This window comes from Lagopus muta, chromosome 7 (genome assembly GCF_023343835.1).
Source record: "Lagopus muta isolate bLagMut1 chromosome 7, bLagMut1 primary, whole genome shotgun sequence".
In the NCBI taxonomy this organism is placed as follows: Eukaryota; Metazoa; Chordata; class Aves; order Galliformes; family Phasianidae; genus Lagopus; species Lagopus muta.
The window spans coordinates 47,674,310-47,701,373 of NC_064439.1; the positions used below are offsets into that span (position 1 = coordinate 47,674,310).

At 39.9% G+C, this 27,064-nt stretch overlaps 1 protein-coding gene across 3 annotated transcripts; it reads left to right on the top strand.

Annotated features, from left to right (window-relative positions):
- Window positions 1-527: 527 nt before the first annotated feature.
- On the top strand, window positions 528-27,064 carry NEUROD6 (neuronal differentiation 6). 3 transcript variants are annotated; one of them, XM_048950802.1, is made up of 4 exons: window positions 2,652-2,674; window positions 2,806-2,906; window positions 3,131-3,224; window positions 25,425-27,064. In XM_048950802.1, exon 4 carries the CDS (start codon window positions 25,446-25,448, stop codon window positions 26,457-26,459), a length of 1,014 nt encoding a protein of 337 aa, XP_048806759.1. In that variant the 5' UTR covers window positions 2,652-2,674; window positions 2,806-2,906; window positions 3,131-3,224; window positions 25,425-25,445; the 3' UTR covers window positions 26,460-27,064. The 3 variants fall into 3 exon arrangements, with proteins under 3 accessions (XP_048806760.1, XP_048806759.1, XP_048806758.1); XM_048950803.1 differs by lacking the exons at window positions 2,652-2,674; window positions 2,806-2,906 and adding an exon at window positions 528-603; XM_048950801.1 differs by lacking the exons at window positions 2,652-2,674; window positions 2,806-2,906; window positions 3,131-3,224 and adding an exon at window positions 23,754-24,017.

Below are 27,064 nucleotides of genomic sequence, written 5' to 3' on the forward strand. Positions count from 1 at the left end.
TCTCTTAGAAGAAAGAGGCATGAGGAAAAAAATGTACAGTACATCTTTCAAACTCTCGCTTTTTTGATTAATTAAATTAGTTATTTGTGTAAAGACCTACAACAACATGTGTTATGCTGTCCTCTCTAGATTTGGTGCTTCATTCATGTAATATAGGCAACAAGATGTACCAAGCAGGAAGAAAAATACACATTCATCTATACTTCGTCTCAAATCTGCTGGCTCTGATGACAGTTCAAGAGGGAAACCACAATACTGCATATCCATGAGAACAAACCCTAATTGTGAGAGAACAAGATGCGTAAGTGGCACCAAATACATGAGCCTTGGCTACTTGCACTCTTCTCTCTGAGCATGTCTTCATTCAGATGCCTTCCTTGTCTCATGAAGCACTGTGCTGTTTGGTGATGTGGTTAAAAGGAAATTTCTTGGGGTTTCCCCTTTGCTGGAAGTCCCCTGCTTAAGGCTGTTGTTGCTGGGGAACTCATTGCAGCCTTTCCTCCAAACACTGCAGTCTCAGCCTTTAATTAAATTTCCCATGACCCCTCTGCAAGGCTGGCCACTGAAATGCTTCTCCCTGGGGTGAGGAAGACACCTACTTGCGTAAGTAAGACATTTTGATGAATCTCTTTCTAAGTGCTTGGGCTGGGTAAGCTGCCAGGACCTGTAGAGTGCCCTATTTTATTGTCAAGATAATGTGGTTTTCTGCAGAGTGGTCACCATTTTAGGTAACTTCAGCTTTTTCCTTTTAGTCTCCGTGACATTGGCTGCGTTCAGGCTGTTTGCAGACATGAATATTTTACACAAGACAGAAAAGAACGGCTGATTTGATAAGGCTTTTCACAAGAAGACCCCTGCTCTCTGCAATCCATCTAAGCACCCATATGCATGAAGACCTTGTCCTCATTAAAGTGACATCAGCTGTCACTGCATAGACATAAGGCAGCATAAACATAAGGCATTCTCCACCAAGAAATCAGTGAAGCTTGGTGAGATTGTTACTTCACTTTTAGCAGGAAACTCCTTCAGTGTCTGGTGCAAGTATTGCTTTATGAATGCAAAGTCACGGTAAAAAGATTTATTGCAACACCTACCATGAGGCAGCTTCCTACGGAGCCACCACAGAGCTGCATTCCTTGGTCTTTCCTCCACAGTTAGCAAAATGAAATAGCAACCTACAGAGAAAGACAAATCCAGGCCTCAAATTTAAAGACTCAGGAGTGCTCTGTCTCTCCTCATTGGCGTAGATTGTAACTTGGAAGACAAGGCTATCGTTTTGTAGTTAGAGAAAGCTGGGTGTCTGACTACATGCTGATAGAGTCATCTGCTGATTGTGCTTATGAGGGCTATCATCGTGCTCTCTCTTTCCTCTTCAGAGTGGGCTTCTGTGATTGCTACTAACAATCTCATTCACAGTTTCTTCATAGCAGCCTGAGTCTTCGTGATTGAAGCAACTGCACTAGTGTTAGTAATTCCCTGGAGCATGAAGCTTCACCTCAATAGCTACATTTTCTATCTGAATGTTTTGCATTTCAGCTCGGTGACTACCATATCAGCCCGGTACTGTCCAATAGGGGTTTCCTCTATTAGAATGGAGATTTTCTTCCACCTTCTGGTGTTTAGTCATAGAAGGATTTCCTCTTCATTCCTCCAGTCAGAAAGCTGTACTGATTTGCTAAGCTCAATAGCACTGGCCCATGAGATGGGCAGCGTCTTCACAGCCAGAGTCTTGCTTATAGTTGTCTGTCAGGGGAAACCCTCATCTGGTATGTTGAAGTCACTCAGTAACAGTCTGAGGTTGGTCTGGCTTCTCCTTGGGGTTAACTGTCCCTGGGAGAGCATGGCATGTAAACCATTAACCATTTGTGCATCAGACACCTAGCCTTCAGAAATCTTTAAGATTCCTTCTGCAGAATTTCTTCTCTGCTGTCAGCAATTACTTTGGTAGTAATACCGTATCTACCTGTCTTGCTTTTATATAAATGACTTCTAAAAGAGTCTGTTTGCTTCACTTGCTATCATACAGTTTTTTCCTCTGTATCAGACAAGATCAGGTGCTGCCTCACTTTTCTAGGTCCAGCATGTACAGCAGTAGCCCTGTAACATGGAGCAAACTCGGTCTTTTCTTCCTTAGCATGGGATTGTCACTGCATTAATACCGAAATGGGAGAATATGTTTCCATTTCCAAATCATGTATTGGATAGTGCCATATGAAGGTCTCTACTAGGAGTATTCTGGATAGTGATAGGACAAGGGGGAATGGTTTTAAACTGAGACAGGGGAGGTTTAGGTTGGATATTAGGAGGAAGTTTTTCGCTCAGACGGTGGTGAGGCACTGGCACAGGTTGCCCAAGGAGGCTGTGGATGCCCCATCCCTGCAGGCATTCAAGGCCAGGCTGGATGTGGCTCTGGGCAGCCTGGGCTGCTGGTCGGCGACCCTGAACTTAGCAGGAAGGTTGAAGCTTAATAATCATTTTCAACCCAGGCCGTTCTATGATTCTTTGATTCTATGATTCTGGCTCTGGCTGCGTCTTCTTGGGACTCAGCTTGCTGCGCTTCCCATAATCCACTGTATTTTCTATCTAGGGCAAGAAGTAATTCATGTACAGACCACCCTCTTTACATGATCCCTTCTTTCAGAAGATTATCTCATCACTTTCTGTTTCTCTCCTGGTAAGCACTGCTGCCGCACGTCTGCTCCTTTACTTCTTCCTACTCTTTTGCAACGTGCTGTTCAACACAACTGCAGTCAAGAAAATACTCCTAAAGGATTTTTTCTTCTGGGCTTTCATTGTGTTTCCAAGGTGTACCTTCAAAACTTAAAATGCTGCACTGAGATCTTGGCTGTGCAAATGCTGGAGATTTGTCAAGAACGTCCTCTGGGAGCCTGTGATCTGTTTCAGTGGTAAGAGGACAGCTATGTGCTGATTAAGCTCTTGATACCCAGAGACAACAGCAACAGTCCAGTTTTTCCATCTGAACAGCATTTTGCTGTTTTGGCATCTGTGCTCTCGAGTGCTTGCATTGTGGAGATTTTTGTAGTAGCACTGTTCCAACTGCTGCTTGCAAAGCACCTCCTTACGGTGAGACTTCCCTTGTTTTCATGAAGTATTTTATTTCTTTCCTAAGGCAACAGCATCCATCAAGTTCCAGATTGCTGCCCCTTCCTGGCTGTTATGGATGCCCTGTGAATTCTGCAGTCTTTGGTACCCAACATAAGCAGGTAAGTAGTCACCCAACACACCGCTTCCAGTTTATTAGAGGAGGTTGTTTTACAGGATTCACTTCAGTCATGATATCTCTTGACTGAAGTCCTTCATTTGCTATGCAGTCATTTACATTCTGTTGTGATCCAGGTTTAGTTTATGCTTCCTGAATTTCATCTGAGTGGCGGTATTCCCTCTTGGTTCAGTCACATACCTCTAAGTTGTCATATATGTTTTCACCTCCTGTCAACATTCATGTTTCACGCACACTTTTCCCAGGAAATCTCATGTGCTGATAACAGGCCAGCAGGTGTTTCCTACCAAATGTTGTGGCTGCTCATCTCCTCTTCCAGCCTCACCTGCCTTTCCCAGAACAGACAGATTATATTCAGAGTATCTTACAGAGTTCTGAGAAATAATATCCTATAGCACAAGACAGCACAGACTGCCATTTTCTTTCCTGTTGTACCCATTTTAGATATTTGGCTACCTTTAAATCATGCTCTTGTTTCAGACGCTGAAATTCTTTTGCCTCCTTAAGCCTCACCTGTAGAAGCAGCTGCTGAAATACCTGAACAGCCTTCGGAAGTGGCTTCTTTTGGCTGTTCACAGAGTAAAGCCCATACCTGCAGGCAAAAAAATTCTTAGCTATTAGAAAAATCCCATTTTACTTTCACTGTTGTGAAATGGCCTACACAGATATCAAGGTGGTTTGTTTTTTTTATTTTTTATTTTTTTTTTTTTGCTTGTTTTTGTTTTTAAATCAAATGAAATGATTTTCTTTGTTAGGACTGATTTGTTAACATGTTAAACACATAGAAACAGAGCTTCTAATCATTCCCTTTGCACCTATATCCAGTCTGTGTTTCTCCAGTTCTTCGGGAGGAAGACCTCCATATTTTGCTAGTCTTACCGATACAGGCAGTGTCAGAATCCAATTGGAAGCTGGCTTTTGTCCATCTTCTGTCTCACAAATACGGATTACTTTTTCTCCCATATCAGTTTTGAATGTCACAGGTTTTTTTTCTTTGGCCCCATGCAGCTAATTAGACCTAGGAAGCTAGCTGCATTGTGATCCTTTGTGCTGTACGGTAGCCAAGAAGAGTGCTGTGTCACTGCTGCTGCTCTATTCTCTTTGGGGGTGCTCTCCAACTGCAGGCACCGTACACCCTGTACTTTTCTGTTTGCTTGTGCGTCATGCTTTTGCAAAATAGTTTACTTTGTGGCTGGAATCAAAAAGCCTTATCCAAATGCAACTCTTCGATAAAGCTGAAATGAAGCATTTGGACCTTGTGAAAACAGACTGTTTTGCTATTTTGCATGGGGAAGTTTAAGAAAAAAGTGAAAAGCTTCTCAGTTGTAGAGTCTGAGAATTTCAGAGAGGAAAATAGTCTTAAACGGGCACAGTATTGGTTTCTTTTAACACAGTTTCAATGGCCGGAATTGGAGACAATGTCAGAACAAAGAGCTGTAAATATGGAAGGTGATATTTCCATCTAGATCCAAAAGCAAATTCACAGCTGTCTAAAATTAAAAGAACAGCTTGGTGACTTGGGAGCTTACAGGCATGTAGAGCTGTGCATCTGCCCGCGCTTTTGGCTCGTGAATACCAAGTGGTACTAACCTGCAAGGAGGATGGCTGCATGCATGGGGTGCAGAGAATCAGCTCTCTTATGTCAGGACCAACACCTAAGTAACATGGTGCCGTGGCTTCCAGGTCACAGCCACATCATAGAGGTAAGTTCATCCATCTCCAAAATGACACCCGCCTACGAGGCTGGGTTTTTAGAGTTCAGGACCTTAACGATGCAGATGGAGAGCTCAGCGGGAGCGGGGTGCTGAAAAGAGTAGTAGGAACAAATTTACCTCTTCAAGTCCAAAGAGTGTTTGGATATCTGTGTGCATATCAAGCGTGACTTTAGTCAAGCAGCTTTGGTTGCATGGTCCTACAGATTACTGTTCAGTTTTTACCTGAGGGTGATATTTGTGAAGGAGATATCTTTGTTTAAAAATATTTTCTCCTAATGCAGATGACTGTGACTAAATATGTGAAAAGTATTCTTATCAGAAAAAAGTAACTGTAAAATCTATATAGTCTCCTGCAGTAATTAAAAAATATTTTAAATAACATCATTTACCCATATTAGTTCTTATGACAGATCCTTATTCACAAATCCTTTCATATTAACATAGATCTAACATAGATCTAACATAGATCTAACATAGATCTAACATAGATCTAACAGATATAGTATTACTAGAAAATCATATTTGTTCATGTTGCACTTATTTTCAAATGGAGTTGTAACGTATTCCTAATTTTTGAGTTAAATGTAGAATTAAAACTTACTTACTTATATAATTTTTTAAAAAGGTTTTTTTGTTGTTGTTGTTTTGGTTTGGTTTTTTTTTTTGTAATCCCCACACATTCCTTATAACAACAAATTACTGCACCTGGCTGTAGATATATAAAGGAAATACAGGGATTTACTCATTTCATAGGGATGATTACATTTTTAGTTATCTTGCATTTATTTAATATGTCAAGGGCATCTTGATAGCTAATCAGCACCTGTGAATCTCACAGAAATGAATAGATACAAGTTTATAAGATATTCCTTTTGACTCAGGCCTAGTTTACACTTAGATTTTACAGTCTAATGAAGGTATACCAACAGAATCCCATAGGAAACAGAGTTTCTACCTACAAAGTATATGTTAGCTTAAACTCATTCTTTGAACAGAATTTAAAAACACTTCATTACAAATATAACTTGTGCTATGACTTTAATTGCTGTAGCTAAACTTCTGAGGTTGGTACAAAAAAAATAATAATTAAAAAAAAATAGAAAGGACTGAAGTGACTTTTCCAAGGCTGTGCTATGGTACAGCATGAGAACTAGGGGAAGCTGCTTGAACTCCATCATGATGTAAATACCACAAACCAGTGATGGAATCTTCGGCAACAACCAAACAGATGTCAAAATTTGTATTGTATCTGTATGAGAGCTGTCTTGGGGCCAGCACCTCATAATATCCTATCCCCGTTCTCTTGTTTTGCTGAAGGAGTACAGGAGCATTCCCTCAACTGTAGCCCAGAGAGCAGTGCAAGATGTCACAGGGCATCCTCCGCAGATTCCACGTGAAAATTATCTCTATTCTGCTCTACCATTTTGAGAAGAGCATTAGTAAGCATCCTACAGACGTTATGGCATTTGGATCTATGGCCCCACAGATGGACATACCTCTCTTCAGTATTTTTCCAAATGTCACAAAAACTTGTGGGAATTACTTTCCCCTTGTATGTGCATTACACACAATCCGGGAACACAGAGCAGGACTGTTGAGATATATCCAAGGCACACTTACAGGAGTGCCCAAGGAGGAAAATACCACAGCACAGCACAAGCTGGAAAGCTAATCTGTTACCCTGGATTTTTTATGGGCTCCACTGAGTTTGAGTTTCCAACATTAGCAATTGGTTAGTCAGTAGAATGAGGAGAAACATCCCTGTCCCATTTATCATATAGCAAGGAGACTCTTTACAGCTCCCCTTCCACACCTAAATCAGGAGATCTGCAGCTACTTTACCTGTAAGACTTCACTGTTAGAAGCACTACTGGGTTTCATGGTTGCAGTGGCTCATTGCAGGAAGGAAGCTAGCGGGAAAAATAGTTTAAAATAATAATAATTTTAAAAAAGATTAAGCTTGTTTGTTTTTTTTTTTCTTGTTCTTATTTTTTTTTTTTTGTTTTTTTTTTTTGTTTGTTTTTTTAAATAGCAGTCTTAGTATCTTGGTCCACATATTTGCTCTCCATTCTTCCAACAAAAGACATGACGAGCTTGCGCACGCGCGCACACTTGTGCTTATTCTATGCTTTTTCGCCTCATCTGGCAGCCGCTTTCCGGTCCAGCAGACACTAACATCTAATGAGTCAAACTTCCCATTTTCAGACTAATCAGTCGGCTGCACTAATTGCAAATGCAAATATGCAAATTTATATTAATTAATTACTCTGCTAATTAGTTCTGCGGTCTTTTTGGGGTAATAAATCATTGTGCAGTGGAAGGGAAACACGTCCTGTACCATTTCACTCCACATAAAAATTTAATGTACTCATTGAAGAAAATATATTAAAAAAAAATCTATTCTGATAGCTCTGCTTCTACTGATGAGTTCCCTACAGAAAGGTATGATTGTAAGAAGGCTTTCACATCTTCAGCAAATGCCATCACTAAGGTGCCTGTTAGCAATTTAATTATCACATTATGAGCTCCAGGAAAAGCCAGTTTGCTGTGCTGCAGGCTGTGACTCTGAGCTCTGTAGTTCACACATTTTGCAGCAAATGCTGTTTATACATACATGAAAGATAATCTGGAGAAAAGTGCTTGGTTTGCTCTACCTGAATGAGCTGCTAGAACTTGCTTATAAATTCCAGAAAGCCAGGTCTGCTAAAGCCCTTCTGAGTACATACACTTCATTCCTCCACTGGCTCAAATCTGAACGGGTTGCCGAGAAGAAGGAAAAGTGCCCTAAGAAGGGACTCTTGCAGAGCCTTTTCATGGCCTTGAACTGTACTTTGGCAACGATCCACTTCAACCAAGGGGAGTTTGGTGTCTGCTGCCAGTGCCGCTGCTCCCTAACTCCCCAGCACAGCCTGGGCAAAGGGATGCTCACATCATTGCCCTCCTGCTGGTGGAGTAATTCATATGAAGTTACACTAATCCACAGCAAAGCTACAGTGCACAGTTCAGCCCAAGCATCCCAGGAGCCAAACTCTTTTCTAAGAGGTTTGGAAAAGCATTAAGGAAGGTGCGTCATCTCATCTCACACAAACTAAGGCTAAGCAGAAATGCAGTATCTACCACAGCCCTCAGAAGTTTTTCTCATCCTCTACTTTCTTATTTTCCACTGCTACAAGAAATTGTTTTTACAATTACTTTTATAGTGCGCTTTCTTGAGAGTTTAAATGTGATCAGGTGTGATAATCTCATACAAACAGGCTAAAAGCCAGAAAAAGATGTTAGAAAAGTCAGCAGTGCTGTTCTTCTATGTAGTTAGGAGATTCAGACATGCAAAGTCTCTTCTGAAATAATAGGAAAGAAAAAACATGAGCAAAGGTTTTGCTTTATGCTTTAAATTGCTGTGTTTAAACTGAATCAATAAATGTCTGGCAGGTAATTAAATTCCAAAGGTCTTTATCACGATATGTTTAACTAGAACTTGAGCTATTTTTTTTTTATAGTATGGAAAAGGATTACTTCCTTTTTATTTATTTACCCTCCTTATCCGAACGCAGGAATAAATTGCTGTTGAACTGCTAATCTGAGCCCAGTGACTGGGAACCAGAGGAAGTAAAAAAAAAAAACTGAAACAACTCATGTTGACCAGGCAATTTTTGGAACACAAACAAAAATTTGCTTACAAAAAGTTTCCACCTTTGGTTAAAATAATCAAGTGAACTAATGGTTTTCCCTTTTAACATCATGCAAATTAAAATATTTATTTAAAAGGCAACTGCCTTTGTGCTTTTTCTAAGTTTACAGGATCCTGGGTTCACCTGAGATCCAAATTGTTTATTGCACATTACAGCTTCTCACCACCTGCCATCAGTTTTGCCTGGTATTAAAAAAAAACAGGTTTTGTTGTTTTCGTTTTATTCGTTTTCTTTTTTTTTTTCCCCCCACAACCCTACAAAATTTTCAGAGATTAATATGTGAAGATTTTGACCCAACTCCACGGGTAACTCTTTAATAATAAATAGATATGAGAAGGTGATGGGACTTTGTTCTTACTGTCTGTGGTGTTCTTTAAATAATTACATTTAAATCATAATTGCATTGGAACATAAGATATAACTTGTGACATTTGACAGAGTCTTTGGATCCTTTGATGGGCTGGCTTCAATTAGAAAGCTTTAGCAGCACATGCGTCTTTTGCAAATTGCATTGGGCTTCCTCACTCCAGGCACTGTGAACAGAATTATCTTTTGGTGGTTTTTTTTTTGATCGTGCTCATAAAATTGCCAAGAAATTTCAGTCAATACTTACTGCTGACGAATATTGTCTTGATTCATAAGACTTACATATAGCCAGAAAAAAAGCAATGCTAATAAAAATTCCAGCATGGTAGTCTATGTTTATTCCTTTCCACATACTTCTGGCTGATATTTATTCTCCTGTCAGGGTTGTGAAATTAAGACTTTTCTTAATATATAGGACTGCAAGACCCATTTGGCAACCAAGATGAAACCCAGATGAGTGCTAAGATTGACAGTGTTTTCACCCTTATAATTAGGCATTCACACAAACGGGGTTTTAGTTTGCACTTATGCTTGGAACATGGCACTTCTTCATACAGGGAACAGCATTCACATGTTAACATTTTCACTTTTGTTTTTTTGTTGGCAAGTAAACCAGTGTACTCGCTATTGACTTCTGTTAGCATTTTGCTATATATTATTCACTATTTATTAGTGCCATATTTAAAATGAATTGAATGAGAGCGAGGAAGGAACGTGTACTGCAGCCACGGCCCCTTCCTTTGCTCTGCTGTGGTGTAGGATGGCACTGCTTAGAGTCTTCCTGCTGCCTTCAAGTGAATGCTTTCCAAATGCACAGCACCAGGGCAACACTTTCCAGCATGATTTTTTTTTTTTTTTTTTCAATTTTGCATTTTGTTCTTAAGTGTGAAAGAACCCCATTTCTTCCTGAGGGAGGGACTGGTGACCCCAGTGCAGAGCACTGAGCTAATTTGTACCCTTGCCTTCAGTTGCACCCTGACTCAGTGATGTCTGGAGGAAGAGCATCAAAGTGGGAAACCTTATGGTAGTGTAGGAACCGTTGCCAGAAATTCATCAGGGATTGTGATAGATTCAGAACAGGGTCCTGCTTATTTTAAATTGAGGGGGAAAAAATGCTCTGTGCTAGAAGATAAGGCAATAGGACAGCTAAAGCCTTGCTGTTTCACTTGATCTGAAATGTGACTGATCTGCTCGTACACAGCAAGAAATTTAAAAGAAAAAATAAATAAAGCACCCTTGATGGACTGTATTTTGTATGTACTTAGTCTGGAGAGCTCCTTGTCACAAGAAGAGGCATTCAGAAATGTATGTTTGCAAAAGGAATTGATATGCATATCAGAGTTACCATAATTAATTACAATAACGTTTTTGGGTCATGCTTCAGGGCTCACAGAATTCAGCAACTGTTAGAGAACAGGCTGAGACTTCACAAGGGTAATCTCTTTTTAACCTTCATGTACACATTTTAGGGGTCTCTCTTTGGCAAAAACTATCGCCAGAAAAGAAATATGAGATCTAATCAAATAGGAAATACAGATGATAAGGAAAACTTGATCACTTGTGTAAAAGTGATGGCATGATATACAAGGTCTTTTGTGTCAAACTGAAATTAATTAATATTGTTCATCTCTTTAGAAACAATTGCATGTACAATGGACAAGAGGACAACTAACTGTCTAGATTAAAATTAAGATTACATATAAAATCACTGGGGGAAAAAAAAAATGAATGGACTAATGGTGGAGAAACGCACAGAGAAGCCCTAAAGGCAAACAATAGAATGAATAAGCATGGTAACTGCAAACCACCTAAGCAAAAAATAAAAACAACAATTGGGGAAATAGCAGTAAAATGCAAAAATCATTTGTCTGTACCAGAGATCCACAACCACAGTTCTTTGCCTCCAGGCACTCTGAAGCACAAGGATGCCTTCTTACCCAAGTGGTATGTTACCCAGAGAAGCAAGTCGAGATTGCTGCTCATCTATTCTGAAAGAAGGGAGTGATTCCTCCCTCTCTGTTCCCACATCACTGCAGCATCTCTGCTGTAACTCAGAGAAGGCAGTTGCATGGGGAAACACAAACACACTGAGCTGCAAAGGGAAATTTTTGTACTGTCCTAGAATCAAAGGAGCCTACCGAGGTGTGAAGGGTGTGAAGCAGATCAGTGTATCAGGGTCAGGGCCTTCCACCAGTGCAGGTCACAAAGGTGGAACTCATCCAACACATCCCCACCTTAGGCAAAATGTCAGCCTTGCTCCCTCTGATTGCACTTTGAAGATCACCTTCGTTTGGGCATACTTCACTAGGCAGAGATGCTGATCCCACTGCGTGAGAGGTTAAAAAGGAGTTGTGATTGCAAAGCACCTTGAGCTAGTTAAAGCTAAACCAAAGCCAGAGTATTCTCCTAGTGAATTCTCCCAAAATTTCAGTGTTTGTTTTCAATCCCAGCCATGATGAAAGGTTGCAACATTTGTTTGATATACCCCCTACTGTATTTTCAACTGAAAAAAAAAAGCCCACATTTAAGTTTCATAAACCGAACCTTTTCAGCTTTGATGTACAAAGTGGGAAACAACAGCTCATTGCCAGACACTTAAAACAGAAAAACGCCTGCTTCTCTGAAAACAATTCACACTGTGGGAGTTTTCCTCAGGAGCATGATCTCCCCTGCAAACCAGGCTCTCTGCCTAGGCTGCATAGCTTGTTACCAAGGAATGGTCATTCAGAGCCAGGATTACAGTGCACCCACAATTTGGAAAACAAATTACGGCCACAGAACAAAATCCATAAAGAACTTAACAAGACACATAAACATGCAACTGACTAGAGGAATATACATTTTGGTTCTGTCCAGCAGAAAGATTACTCCTGTTGTGACTTACTAACCTCAAGGAGGAGTGATTTTGACTTTCTGACCAGAAAATTGACAAGTTTCACAAACAATGATGTGTGCCCACAAAACATCTGACTTTTGTGAACTGCTTTAGCATCTGGCAAAAGATTTCCAACCAAGTCTGGTCCTGAGCCTACAAAGCTTACCATGGAATTATATTCATCCAGCGTCAGCCATGGAAAGAAAACTGTCCATCCCAAGCAGGTTACCTAACACACACAAAATTAGTGCAATATCTCATTGCACCTAGCGTGGATAGCCAGAAGATGAAGTTGACTCTTTCTGTTCTCTAAAAACAAGCTTAGACCTGTGGCTTTCACTTAGACAGCAGCTGAAGAGGAAGCTGAGGGTACATGAGTCTTTGCACAACTTCATGTGTAATGCAGGGTTATTATTCATCATGTGTCTGACATGGTGTGAGCGAATCCCACCTGGAGCTGAGCTCAGTGAAAAGCCCCTACTATCATTCTTAGCATCACCGTGTATGCACGCGTCTGCCAAGACAAAACAAAAATAATAATATCTGGGGCTCTGTATGACTAAGTGCCAAAGTCCTGAAAATATGGCATAAAACAGGATGCTGAGAACGTAGGTTGTAGCAGCCGAAGATGACAGAAATCATTTTTCCTTCACCAATTCTAAAAAGTCTTGCTGAAAGTGGGACTGGTGAATTTGGAGTAAACTTCAGGCAGGATTTTAAATGTATAGGGTCTCAAGTAAGTTGGCCTGTTCATAGTGTTTAGGCACATTCAAACCACAGGCTTGAAATGAGGGTAGTAGTGCTTAAAGAAAAAAAGACCCTCAGCCAATAAAAATCCCTTAAAAATGACAACTACAGTTTGAGGAGAGTTGTTACATGTTCGAAACACTTTGTTTTGGAAGGAAAATGCTGCTTTTTCTTGCAAGCCAATTACCTATATTTAGTTCTTCTTTAAATTTCTCATGTAAATTAGCTTGTAATGTAAAGAGCAAAGAGGAAAAGTACTGTGTGCAGTTCTTTAATAATCACTACTCAACCTACTTAGGGAAGAAAACTGAATTAAAATGCTGACTTCTAGTCAAGTCATCTTTTTGCATTGTTTTGTTTACCATATCTTAATTTTTATTTTTATTTTTTCCTTTTTTTAAAGATTTACTGATCCAGGAACAAAATTTAGTTTCGTGAAGTAAAAACATAGGAACTATTCAGGATAATTTTGTGTCTGGTTCTTAAATCTCTCTCTCTTTTTTTTAATAGAAAGCACACAAATTCACATTTATTTTTGCAAGAGCCAAGACACATTTACTTGTCGTATTCTACTGTAGCTTTACATAAACAGAGGTAAAATAAAGCCTTAGTGTGCAAGATACAACTGGAGCAAGGCAACAGCTTCTTGACCATAAACAAGTTGCAATTTAAACATTTGAATTCTCTGAAACTGAGTTATAGGTTTCTCTGCAATAGAAAAGGCAGCATGAGTGAGTTTGGATGTGTTTGATCAAACTGTGGACAAGCTGTACTGTAAACAGAGAGATTCTTAAGCTAAATCAGGCTAGAGAGGGACAGAAAAATGTTTAATGCTGTGTGACATTACCAACACAGCATTAAACCACAGAGAACAGTTTCACTGACCTTGTTTTTTTCTACCATGCTTTCTGTCCATCCTCTACTAGCTCATGCCACCACTGCCTCAGGTAAATAATAATCAGCACCATCACTTTTACCTCAATGACCAGTAAGAGATTTCAGGAGGCAATTCATACCAGATGGAAAAAAAAATCAAATTGCAAAGTAATGTTAGTGCTTGGGACTTGCTCACATCAGACTGTTGTGTGCTACTCTAGCCACCTTAACTCTCTTTTTTTTCTAAGTATTTGAGGATATAAATTGGATTCTGTGTGAGGATAGTGGTGCTCATGGACTTCACAGCAATATTTGCAGTATTCACCTTTGGGAACTTGTCTCGTATGGTTTCAGCCAGGAACAGATGTTGTAAGTACGTAGCTTGAATAGAAGTATCCTTATTTTCATTTGAGATTGAAGAATAAAATTGTTTCTCTCTTCTCTTTTCTTAGAAGTTAGAATTAGGTCGATGGGAAGGGCAGATGTGTGTGAGGGTAAGATCTGAAGAATGAAAGTTGCTGAGCTCTCAGCATATTTCCCATTCAATGTCTGACTGACTGTGGGAATTTGAGTGATAGCTCTGGCTATGAAATGCTGCTATGAACTTACTGACCCAGTAGGTGCCAAAGCTTGATTTCACTTTGTACAGTGCTGAAAGATCTTTATGTGCCATGTGCTGTACGATATTCCAAGCAATTTTAACAGTACCAAAAGTAAATGGATTTCTTTGCACGTTTCTGATAAAGAGTCTGAGTACCCAAGCATCTTTTCCAGCCACTGATGGGATTTTGCCACTTTAGTAGCAGTACTCATGGAGAAGTTCAGTTCTTATTTGGAAATGCTACTATTGTGCGTAAACAGTTGTTAACTTTGCATCAACGTCTCCATGGATTCAACAGTCCCTAAGTACACATTGACAGCACAGATCATTATGATTATGGACCCTTAACATTTGAAATGGGAGGGGAGGGAGGTTGCATGCGTGTGCATTCATCTCCTTGCTCCCTCTCTTTCACAAACTATAACGTTTAATAGTGATTAACACTAGACCACAGCACTTCTAAATTAACGATAGCCCTGCCAATTCTAATTGGTATTCTAATTAGTCTGACAATTCTACTAATTAAGAACATTAAACTTTTTAACAAAGGCTATCTTTTTGTCTTGCGTTTGGCAAAATGGAATTGAGGGTATAGGGGAGTCAGAACTGCTACTTTAGAGAATTGTTGACTATTGAAGAAAAAGAAAAGATGGATTTGGGGATAACGTGGAAACATGCATTGATGGCAGTTCAATAACAATCATAGAATATCTTAATTATATGATATAGTGAGTGAATGATAGAGAAACTGTTATACTGAAAACTCCAAAGGCAGAACGTATGCCTAAAGATATGTCTGAAAAAGATTTGCTTTTTCAAACAATGATTTATCCTGAGTGCAATAAGGATTTCAGCACAAAACACTGAAATTCATACTTTCCTTTGTTTGTAGAAAGCTCATATTTCTAAATTTGCTTTCTTTTAGATATTAAAAAAAAAAAAAAAAGTAGTTGGTCCAATACGGAACATTTTTAGTAAATATTTCTTCCACATCAATTGAAATGTCTCATTTTGAGAAAAAACAAATGCTTATGCAATGCACATACAGTATATTGTATGTGACTTTGAAAATAACTGTCCTTTTTGATTCCTTGAAAATCAATTAATTCATTCTCTGTCCTATCCTCAAAATGAAACTTCATCAGAGGACACTTATACACAAAGTTTTATGCTGAAAACAATATGCAATTTCCTGAAGGAAAACAACTTCCATGTTTTGCCAATTTGTGTTTCAATATTAAACTGTAAATATCTTTTTCATAATCCAGATTTCAGTTTTCAAGAGAGTTGAAGCATTTGCAGTCTTTGCAAAAAGCTCACTGATGCTCACTTGCGCCCCAAGAAGAGAATAAATAACATGTGCAATTGAAATCAAAGTGTGGCACTGCTAAAGTATTTGCTCCAAACCTCACCTCAGAATTCTGAACCTCACAGATTGTACTTTTCTCTGCACCCTAACTTGAAGTCCTCTTTCTTGGATCTCAGAATCACAGAATGGTTGAAGTTGGAAGGGACATCTGGAGGCTGGAAGGTCTGAAGATCACCCTGATTCTATCCAAGTCTCCTGTTCAATCAGGACCATGCAGAACCCAAGACCACATCCAGGCAACATTTGAACATTTCCCATGATCTGGTCCAGTGATGCAAAGACCAGGCTGTAACACCAAGTGTATTTCTTGATCGTTTTACCAATTCTGTGTCACTATGGCTGTATTTACACTGTTCAAGGGCTTAGAGATACAGGGAGAGGCTATTCCAGTCACCACCTGCTGGAGACAGCAAATGTTCTCGGCATGGCTATCTTCAAAATTTATAGCAAAGTACCTTTTTGAGATGAATTTTACCTAGATGACTTTACCTAGTGAGGTGCTTTACAGGTCCAAATGCAGAACACAGAAGCAAGCATGGCTCTCTGGACACTTCAAATTTCAACCCAAGCCACACATAAAACTTTTGAACTCAAGAATAAGCCCCTGCCCATATTATAACTCATTATTCAGAATGTACATCCCTAAATACTTTGTAAAACTCATATTTTCCTCTCCCATTTACATTGCAGTAATATAGAATTGAACTGAAGAAACAGCAGCTTAATTGAAGATGATCACAAAGAAACTGAAATAAGGCCAGGTATATACTGGCTGACTTTCCAAGCCATACCACTGAGGAAAAATAAAGGAAGGAAGGGGATGGGAAGATTCCTAATTTGCAAAAAATATATGCATATTCAGTATTGTTTCTGCTAATGGCTGTTTTAGCATTTTGCAAGCAACCTATATCCAGTACGACCTTTTCCCAGCACATAAGAGCGTAAACAGTCATACCCCAGTAAGGCCACAGAGGCCAGGTAGAAAGTCAGCTTATATGGCTACTAGAACTACAAAGGGAAAATGCAAGCAAGCATTGGGCTCAGCAGGACACACTACATTTTTCAAGAGGGGAACCTGGCCAGAAAGAGGGGCTTTTTGCCAACCTTTCAGGTGCCTTCTGGCCACGGCTGCTTCAAAGTATTCAGGGATTCAAACCAGTTCTCAGCCAGCCCAAGGACAGAAATGAAAACTCAGGGCTGCCAAAAGATACGACTTGATTTCCTTTGAACACCATGTAAGGTGAGATGGCTTTGGAGAGTAGTTACCTCCAAAAACAACACCATGTGCTCAAGACTATTGCATGAAGCACCGATTTTGATGATGCCTGGTGGCTGAGGAAGCTGGCAAACCATAAGGCTTACACAACTCCTCAGAGGTTATGTAGACAGAAGAGATGCAAAGAGATGAAAATTACTGAAACTATGGTTTACTTCATCCTGTACTTGCATCTGTGATAACCTCACCTCTTTTTATGGCAAAAACGTACATTTACATTGATTTTGGCCTGGGGAGGGAGTTTTTATAACAACAGGATGAGGAGAAATGGCTTTAAAATGGAAGAGGGTAGATTTAGACTAGATACCAGGAAGAAATTCTGCGCTGTGAGGATGGTGAAACACTGGAACAGTTTGTCCAGCCAGGCTGTGGATGCCTCCTGGAAGCATTCAAAGCCAGGATGGATGGGGTATCAAGCAACCTGGTCTAGTGGGAGATGTCCCTGCCTATAGCAGGGGTGTTGGAACTAGGTGATCTTAAAGGTCCCTTCTAGCCCAAACCATTCTATGATTCTGTGATTGTTAGACAGTGTCACTTCCTGGAAGATGTCCACAGATCTTATAAAAAACATCTGCACAGGTAGAAGAGCAGAAATTTGTTGAGAGAAATAACACACTAAAATGGGTTTTTATAAAAATAAGAAACATCAGTAAGTTACAGATAGTTCTCAGCTAGAAGTAATAGGAGTGCTCATTCATTATTGTGGAAAAAAATTGTATTTAAAACATTAAATGGGCAACTGTTATCAGGAAAAAAATCATTGCAGCCCAATCTGAATTCAACATTGCTTTACAGTTGAGCTGAATTTGGCTGTGCCTCTCACTTCCTCAGAAGCTTGGGAAATGAATCCAGAAAACTGTTTTTTATATATGAAAATAACAACAACTTTTCTACTTGCAGTCAAATCCTGACACCAAGTCTCTAGTACTGTTAGGGGAAGATGGCTTAAATGATCCAGCTTATACTCTCTGTTGTGAAATAATTGCTCTATGTCTTGAGGTCATGATCCTCCAAAGTATATTGCTGTCCATTTTCCAGTGCCTTCAGTTCAATGAAGATTTTTTCAGTTTTCTCCAACAGGAAAAGGCAGCAAAATTAAAGCGTCTGGTGACGCTGCACTTCATCTAACTGCTCTTGAAAAGTAAGTTCTACAGTATTTATAATACAGACGCTACATTCTTGAATACTCTTAGCATTTCCTTAGGGCACTGTAAATAACTAGAACAAGATCTGTGTCGTAAGAGATCTCCCTTTTCCTTCTGGAAAGTAGCATTTCCTAGCTTCAGAGGAGTGCTATCGTGACAAACATCAAATCCAGACGGTAGCTTAGATTTTTATTTTTTTTAAATCTCAAATTTCTTTTCTTTTTGATAAGGAAAGATCTCCAGCAAGATCCTCAAATCCTTGCAATGTCGCATTGCGTTTGCTGGTTGGAAAATATGAGAAGTCAAAAGCGTAGTATGGATCTAGGAAATGTAAGGCAGGCCACAGTTCTAGGACAGCTTCAAATGCCTGATCCCACACTTTCCCCACTTTCTGAATGAAAAATTTAAGTATCTGGTATCAGAATGAGTCCTATCCAGCAAGGATTATGAATTCAGAAGGAAAACCAGAAGGATATTCCCATTACAGTGAGTCTGAGTCATCCTCCCCCCACTTAAAATGTTTCATAAGAGCAAGCACCTCAAGTGAGCCCTGCTGTTAAGAAACTACCTGTGTATTTGTACGTTTAGAGAGAATTGAGGCTTCCTAGGTAGATATGGCATTTGCTACTCCACACTACTCAACTTGAGTAATACGCTTTCAAAATAGGTTTAAAAGGAATTGTTATTTCTAAAGTCTTTTTCTCCTAAGGTGTTCAGTTATTACTTGAGCATGCTGCTAAAATTTGCCTGAGGAGTGTACACAGGACAAAAGAAATGATGATTCTTAAGAGCTTACAGCTTGCCTGAACCTGGGTAAAAGTTTTACGGGGGTAAAGAAAAGTCATTTCTATAGCCTGAGGGCTTTCTCCCTGCTGAGTTTCAGAGGTCTGCTCCAAATAATGCAAATGTCAGAGTTTCTCAGAACTTTGCAAGAATCTTTTGCAAAACACCCTATCGTTTCCTGGGAACAAACTGTCCACCAAAAGTTCACATTATTCTAAGGTTTTGGTTTGTGCTTCCCTCAAGTCAGTGTTCATTAAACTTCTTTATTTCCTACCATCTTGCATTTCATTTAGAGCAGGCTGTGCCGTCCCTGATCAAACTACTCATCTCAGTGTGTGCTTTCTGGAAGGCCCTTTTGCTCTTCTAGTTGAATTGGTGATTCCAAGATGGGCCTTGCACCAGTACCAGCACAGAGTATAGGGTTTTCAATCAAGCATTTCTTATGGGGGGTCTTTTCTGGTGCTGTGCACACCCACACCACCTCTTCTGGGAGGTTCTGGCTGCAAGGTATGTCTTGAAAACCAAGCTTTACTGGGACAAAGACATCCTCAAAATGGAAACACAGAAGCCTGAGAGTGAGTCACTGCAGGCAGCAGCAGAAGAAAGAGAAGAAAAAAAAGCAGCATTGCTAACTAGCTGTTTGACAGAGATTGCCACTAAAGAGTCAGCACTGATTGGCAGCATCAGGCTGCTCATTATAGCCAAATGTCCCTGCTGTACCCTCAAAAGGCTGTTGTATTTACTGACCTCACAGCATCCTCAAGGTAGAGCAGCAGAAAGTGTGACAACCTCAGCCACCAAGCGTGAATGAAAAACAAACAAACAAAAATCAGTCTGTTTCTCAGAGGTCCCCCTCACACCACAAAGCAATAGGATTGACCTTAACCCTCTGCAGTTTGAAAAAGTGACACAGTTGACTGAGTTGAATGGAACATCTTTCCTCAAGGAGAGAGTTATCTTAAATCCCATACTACTGCAAGGTGCATGTCACCTCTTGACCTGATCAAGAAGCTTTCAGGCTGTACACTGCCATTGCTTTGCTAGGTGGAATGCAGTAAAGTTAACCACATTTGTCTCAATTCTTATAATTTTCATTTTCCATCTTAAAATTATTTGGCTCAATTCTCTCTCTACTCATTTATAATAGTGTAAGCTAAGAGTAGATCAAAGTTAATAGGATTATGTTAAATGTATGTCATATCTAAATCAGATCCATTCTATTCATGTCTTTCAGAAATCTGGGAACAATTTCTGGTCACAAACACAGTTTTAGTTAACCATAAGCAGTTAGCATTAGGCACAGTGTTCAGATTCTAAATTCAAGTAACTCCTATTGAAATAGAGTAACTAACCCCTCTACAACTCTTCCATACTTATCTCTAACAGCCTGTTCAAAATCTAAAACTAAGGATGTCTGATTAGAGCAAGAAGTACATCCTCATTATGGAGGGCTTAAGGAGTGCAAAGCACAAGTATAACATTCTGCAGAATTAGCTGATGGGTTAAAATCATGTTTTCATACTGAACCGAATCCTCTTGGACAAATGTAGGTTAGCTCCCTGAATCTGGGGTCCTGATTAGTGTCTTCTTTAATCTCTCCTGGGAGAAGTACATATATCCCTGTGTATCGTCTTAGTGGTGGTGGGATAGGGCTTAGCTGAATTGATGGAAACAGCCCTACAGAAAGGTATCCATAACCTGCAGTGCTGTGTTGGGGATGTGGGGTTGGGTCACCCCTGGATTGTGATGCACGTTGCTCCAGTCCTCTGTAGTTCCAGGATTGTTATTAGTATCTTCATTAATCTCTCCTGGGAGAAGGAGGCATATCCCTATACATCATCTCAGGGACAGTTCTGGTCCTCTCTAGATGTCTGGGATGTGCTGGAAGGGATTCCAGGCTGAGAGTGAGGAAGAGAAAGCTTTTCATTGCAGGATGTCACTGGGACTTCACATAGCTGGGGTGCAGGGTTGTTGTCACTCTTGGTGCTTTCATGGGAAAGGAGAGGAGACAGGGGGAAGAAAAAGATTTTGTTAACTCTCCTGCTGCTGAACAGCCTCCCACCGCCCATGAGGTCTCACAGGTATCAATGAATTGCATGGACTACAGCACACCAAACCAAGCAGCAAAGCTATCTGAAACTGGTCCTGAGCAAACACCATTAGAATTGCATAATCCAGACTCAGTCCTGCTACAGTGTGACTGGCAGATCTGAAGGGATGGCAAAAGAATGATGTTTTTTGCTTTATTTTAGGGGGAAAAAAAAATGATAGAGACATCCCCTGGTGGTAAGGTGATAACAGATTGAAGTTACTGGAAAGACTCTCATGGACTGCAGTGCAGTTGGGTCAGTCCCCCTGATGCTCTGTGGAGGTTCTGCAGTCCTTTGAACTCGATCTTATTTCAGTGGTTCTGTTAATGCTGTGTCTCATGTATTGATGTGGCATTGCATTTGAAATAGAGTCACTTTTAATTCACAACCATACAGCTCAGGCACAGGAAAAATATTGTGGTATGTGTTCAGCAACATATTTGGTGCTGTGCAGCCATTCTACAGAGTGCATTTAACTGTGTTTTGTGTATTATTCTTAACATGCATTCACACTAGACAGCAAAGCAGCAGTTATGGGGTCTGCTATGAATGCATATTAACGGCAGTAGGCATTTGCATATCATGGATCCATAATACAAAACGCGTAGTAAAATCCTTATGAAAAGTTATTATGCATGCACAGTAAAAGCTTTTTAAACCTTGATATCTCCGTTATTTTGTTTCTCCGCTATTTATTTGAAAATATTAAAAAGGTCAAATGATGGATTAAGAATCTGCAAAAATGTAATGTTACTACTACAGAGGGAATCCTACAACACAAGCTAATTTTTTTTTTTTTTAGCAGTATTAACCATTCAAAAATGGATTTTAAAATAGAAATTGAGTGGTTAAAAGAGAACATGGAGAAGGTTTTTTTTATAAAAGTATTTTTTGGAGATTGCTGTAAATTTCTATAGCTCTTCCCTCAGCACAGAGGCACTACAATGTCAACCTTTCCTTCAATTTGTTCTAATATTTTTAGTATGCATTGAAACAAGGTTCAGATCCTCAGGACTTTGCATATTTAGATTACTGTGCATTGTACAATACTCTGAATATGCAAAATCCTTGAGAAGGTTGACAACCCTTAGGACCTTGCACAATGTAAATCTTAATACATAAATTCCTATTGAGAATCACAGGATTCTACCCACTCTGTAACACAGATTGCAGTATGTAGGATAAAATGAAATGAATGTTGTGAGTACTACTGCCTTTACTCCTTTTGAACAGGTGCCACTGAAGTTTTAGAATCTTCCTCACTTTAAATACATTTAAAAATTAAAAGCACACAAAAAATAAAAATAATCTTTAAAAAGAGGTCTGAGCTCTGTAGAAAGTGAATGATCTGATAGTCCTGGCTTCTGTTAAAAATAAGTAAGTACACATATGCAAACACAAAGTTTGGAGGAGGGATTTTTTTTTCTAGTGCAGGTCCCTAAAATTATTGAGCGCGTATACATGGATGTATTCAGCACATCTTATTCTGCTGAATATTCCCTTTTTTTTTTTTCTTTTTCTTTTTCCTTTTCTTTTTTTTTTTTTCCTGTGTTAAAAAAAATGCCCAGATTTAAATGAAACTTTGTGAAAACAAAATAATTGGATCAGGACCGAGAACATTAACGCCAAGCTTGGGCCCAACGTGAATTAAAGCAGATGAGTTATAAACCCTTCAGAAACAGGATTTATAACGGAAACGCTGACACAGACCTATAACAATAGCAGCTCTGCCAGGGATTATTTTAATACTAAAAGCATACTCAGGCTCTCACTTTTTAAAATAGAGATTACTTAGTCGCTACAAAGCAGCGAGACATGGTAATAAAAGCAAACTTTCCGAAAGATGACACGCTATCCCCCCCCTGCAACTCGCTTGACATCGCCTCTGTGCAGCACAGCACACCTAAGGAAATAAAATGCAACAATAAAACCCAAATCAAAGTGGAGTTTGCCATCGGCTGCATGGCCGGGCTGAGTCGAGTGGGCTCTGTGAGCTCTGGTTAACAGCTTCTTGTCCAAGGGAACAGACAAAAGAGTTAAGAGAGCCGGAATGGGAGGCGAGGAGGCAGCAGAGGGAGAAAAGGGCACGAGGACAGAGCCGCAAATGGGCACATGGATGCAGCGATCAGAAAGGAGGATGCTCCCAAAGCCCAGCCCCGGGGCTTAAGATCACAGGGGGACAGTGCAAGCACCCCGAATCCTCACCCATACCAGGGTGGGTGCAAGGAATGAATTGCTGCAGTTGCAGGCGAACACACGTCACTAGAAAAAGCAACACTTCTGAAACCTTGGCGTCGTGTGTCCAGTCATCCTCTGCTGCTTCTTTTTTTTTTTTTTTTTTTTGGAGGGGGGGGATGGTGGGGGAAGGTCAAAAAATGATGAAAGTCATGATTTCTTAGAGGCAGTGGGGGATTTGCCGCTATTAGCCTGCATTCTGGGGCAACATAGTGTACTTCAATGGCAAAGACATGAATAAGCAAATAAACAGAAAGAAAGGCGGAAAGAAAGAAAGGCAGAAAGAAAGAAAAAGAAAGAAAGAAAATGAGGGAAAAAAAAGAAAGAATGGACATTAAAACAGCAAAACAAAACAAAACAAAACCACAACAAAAAAAAAAACTCACGCCCCAAATTCGCTTGTAATAGCATCACTTTCTGTGACTCTGCCATAGCACCAATATTACATCCTGATTCCTTCCTTCCCCTCCCCTTTATTTTTTTTCCTGGGTACCAGGTGCACCAGAGGGATCCGATCAGTACAAGACAGCACTTTTTGTATAAACAATGCCACATTAACAACTACAGGGCAGCCGTACCTGTAGGCAGGGATAGCACCAAATGTTGGCACGTCTATCCGTGCAGCTAGACTGCTAGAAAGAAGCAGCTCCAGTGGAAAAGCACCTACTGTATGTGCAACGCTGGCGCAGATTTTTTTTTTTTTTCTATCAGTCTAACCTTCTGTGTTGATACATGAATGCTGGTACCCACTTAGAGGGATGCCAGATGATCAGTGCAGAATGAAGGTCCCAGGAGAAAGGCTCACGTGGTTTTCTCTGCCCCGTGACGTCACTAGCAGATGGCATGGGTACCAGCTCTGGCAGTTGGCATCAATGTCACTTTTTAGAGATCAATGAGATAGTGCAGATATACACAGATCTAGGCTCCAGGAGACGATGCGACACTCAGACTGAAAAGATTTGGAAGGCAAAAAATGAAAACTGATTGTTGAATGAAATAAAAAGCTAAGGTAATGCAAATAAAGATATATTTCAGTTGGTGTTGGGTGTGCATGCAAGTGTTTAAAGATACAGTATCATTGTCTTGTATTTTATGTATGCTATTAACTGTCTGATAACTCCTGCTAACATTTTATTCTTCTGATGCAATTGCTTACTTTTGTTGGTGTTATGTAATGTTGCAAGTGTGTAGACAATACTGCTGGACTTAATCTTTTACTGGGGTTTTTGTTTAGTTTTATTCTATTTAAAAGTCCGTGCATTCGTTTTGTCTCTTGGAGGACAGTGTGTCCAAGCATTTACGGCTCCCAAACTGAAAACAAAAGCAGAAATAATCAGAAGGGGGGGAATTATTTCCCTGTCTCAGCTTGGGTTGCGAGCACACGTGCACGACTGCAGCCAGAGCCCAGAGCCCGCTGCTGTCAGCCAGGGGCTGGGGAGACGCCTGAGCCTCACTGAACATAAACACTGCTACAGCGTGCAGGGAAATATTTCCCTCTCTAATTGGCGGGGCAGGAGGAAAAAAAACAAAAAGACTAAATTAAAAAAGAAAAAGAAAAGAAAATGAGCAGATAAGTTCATTCAAGGTAAATGCAAAATAAGATTTAGAATTTTTGCTGGGAAAAAGAAAAAAAAAAAAGGTAGGGAGATTTTATTTCCTAACTCTAACCTGAATACGTTCAGGGTTTGATCCTTCCTGATTTTTGTCTTGTAGTGAAATATGCAATGTGCAATTTTCATAGAAATTATTAGAAATAAAAAATACTTTTTTTTTTTAATGTTACTAGCTGAGAAATTTGGGGGGAGTTCCATTAATATTTTTTTTTTTCACCCGGTCTAACTTGCGAGAGTTTAATATCTTGATTCAGAAAGAGGGAAATGTGGAGGGACAAAAACTCGGAAATCTAAGTCAAAAAGTGATCCTGAGACGTTTAGTGTAATAAAGATGTGGTACTTCTCAGTTTTAGGACTGCACTCGCTCTATTTTTTTTTTTCACCCAGGGGAATTTGTAGTAATGAAATTTATGTGTTGCTTTATCATGTTTTGCATTTCTTTGAGTTCCATGGTGGTGAGGGTTTAAAGGGCTTGTTTAAAAATAAGACAAATGAGCAGGGAGCTAATCATACGTTTTAAATATTGGTGTACTCTATATTAACTGTAGGAGACGTGGCTTTTTAGTTGTGAGATCCTGAGCTTTTCAAGTGATTTTAAAATTCTGGACAGCACTTGATTTTTAATAAGCAAGCATTTGCAATTGATACATTACGAGAAAAAAACATAGATTGTTCATTTATACACACGCACTCCTGTATGTACAGAGCACATACAGACAAATGCAAGGTGCATGAGAACGGGTGTGTAATTCGGCAAACTTTGTAAATGGAAATATTTAAATATTGTGCTGGCCCTCTTTCAGGTAACTTAAGATTATAGAACCATGCTAACACTACCGTTTGATGAGTCTGTTGTAATGCCAGAATCCCAGATGTGCAGAAAGTTTTCCAGAGAAAGCGATGACCAAAAGCAAATAAAGAACCCGGAAAGCTTTTCAAAGCAGATCATACTCCGAGGGAAGAATATTAAAAGGTCTCCTGGAGAAGACACAGAGAAAGAGGAGGAAGAGGAAGAGAGGGAGGAGGAGGATGAGAACGGCTTGCCCAGGAGAAGAGGCCTTCGGAAAAAAAAGACGAGCAAGATCAGGATGGAAAGGATCAAATTCAGGCGACAAGAAGCCAACGCGCGTGAGAGGAACCGGATGCACGGCCTTAACGACGCTCTGGACAATTTAAGGAAAGTGGTCCCTTGCTATTCTAAAACACAAAAACTGTCAAAAATCGAAACGTTGAGACTAGCCAAGAACTACATTTGGGCTCTTTCCGAAATTCTGCGAATTGGCAAGAGACCTGACCTGCTCACCTTTGTCCAGAACTTGTGCAAGGGTCTGTCCCAGCCAACGACAAACTTGGTGGCGGGATGCCTGCAGCTGAATGCCCGAAGCTTCCTGATGGGCCAGGCAGGTGAAGGTGCCCACCATGCCCGCTCGCCTTACTCTACTTTCTACCCCCCCTACCACAGCCCTGAGCTTGGCACCCCCCCAGGGCACGGGACTCTCGACAACTCCAAGTCCATGAAACCCTACAACTACTGCAGTGCGTATGAGTCCTTCTACGAGAGTACTTCCCCCGAGTGTGCCAGCCCACAGTTTGAAGGTCCCTTAAGTCCTCCCCCAATTAACTATAATGGGATATTTTCCCTGAAGCAAGAAGAAAGCTTGGACTATGGCAAAAATTACAATTACGGCATGCATTACTGTGCAGTGCCACCCAGGGGTCCCCTTGGGCAGAGCTCGATGTTCAGGTTGCCTACAGAGAGCCACTTCCCTTACGACTTACATCTGCGCAGCCAGTCTCTCACCATGCAAGATGAATTAAATGCAGTTTTTCATAATTAATGAGGAAAATGAAAATAAACAGTGGTCATTCACCTCCCCATCTAATTAAGAGCGAGCAGATGCTTGGGCACTGCGTAATTGGCACAACTCTATTTAACGTGTTTACTAGTTTCTAAAGTGTGTTTCAACTATTGTGGGGATTTTCTATGTATTAATAAATCCCTTTTCCAATATGCATTTTTCCTTTTTTTGTTGGTTTTTTTTTGTTTGTTTGGTTGGTTTTTTTTGGTCTGTAAACACTGTGAAATTATGTTTCTTCCCAGAGCTTATTTCCTCCTTCCTTTTTTTCTTACCCCCCTACTTGCTTGATTTGTTGAGCAGTGTGTCTGAACAGCACCGCCGAAATAAAAGCATACACACTGTGTAAAGTCAGTGTCTATTTTGATTGTACAGTAATTATACAAATGCATGTTATTGAAATCAGATGAATAAAAATGATGTATTTATAATTGGTAGAAATTATATATTATGTATTTGAAGGGTTTAAAAATATTCAGAACTTTAAAGAAATTCTCAGAACTGAGATGGGCTTGCAATATGCAGAGGTGAGAGAGCAGCAATATTGAAAGCTATGCAAAAAACACATACAAAAAAAAAAAACAAAA

Excerpts from the sequence above, each read along its gene's own strand:
- NEUROD6 (XM_048950803.1), top strand. The coding sequence starts at position 25,446 with ATGCTAACACTACCGTTTGATGAGTCTGTTGTAATGCCAGAATCCCAG.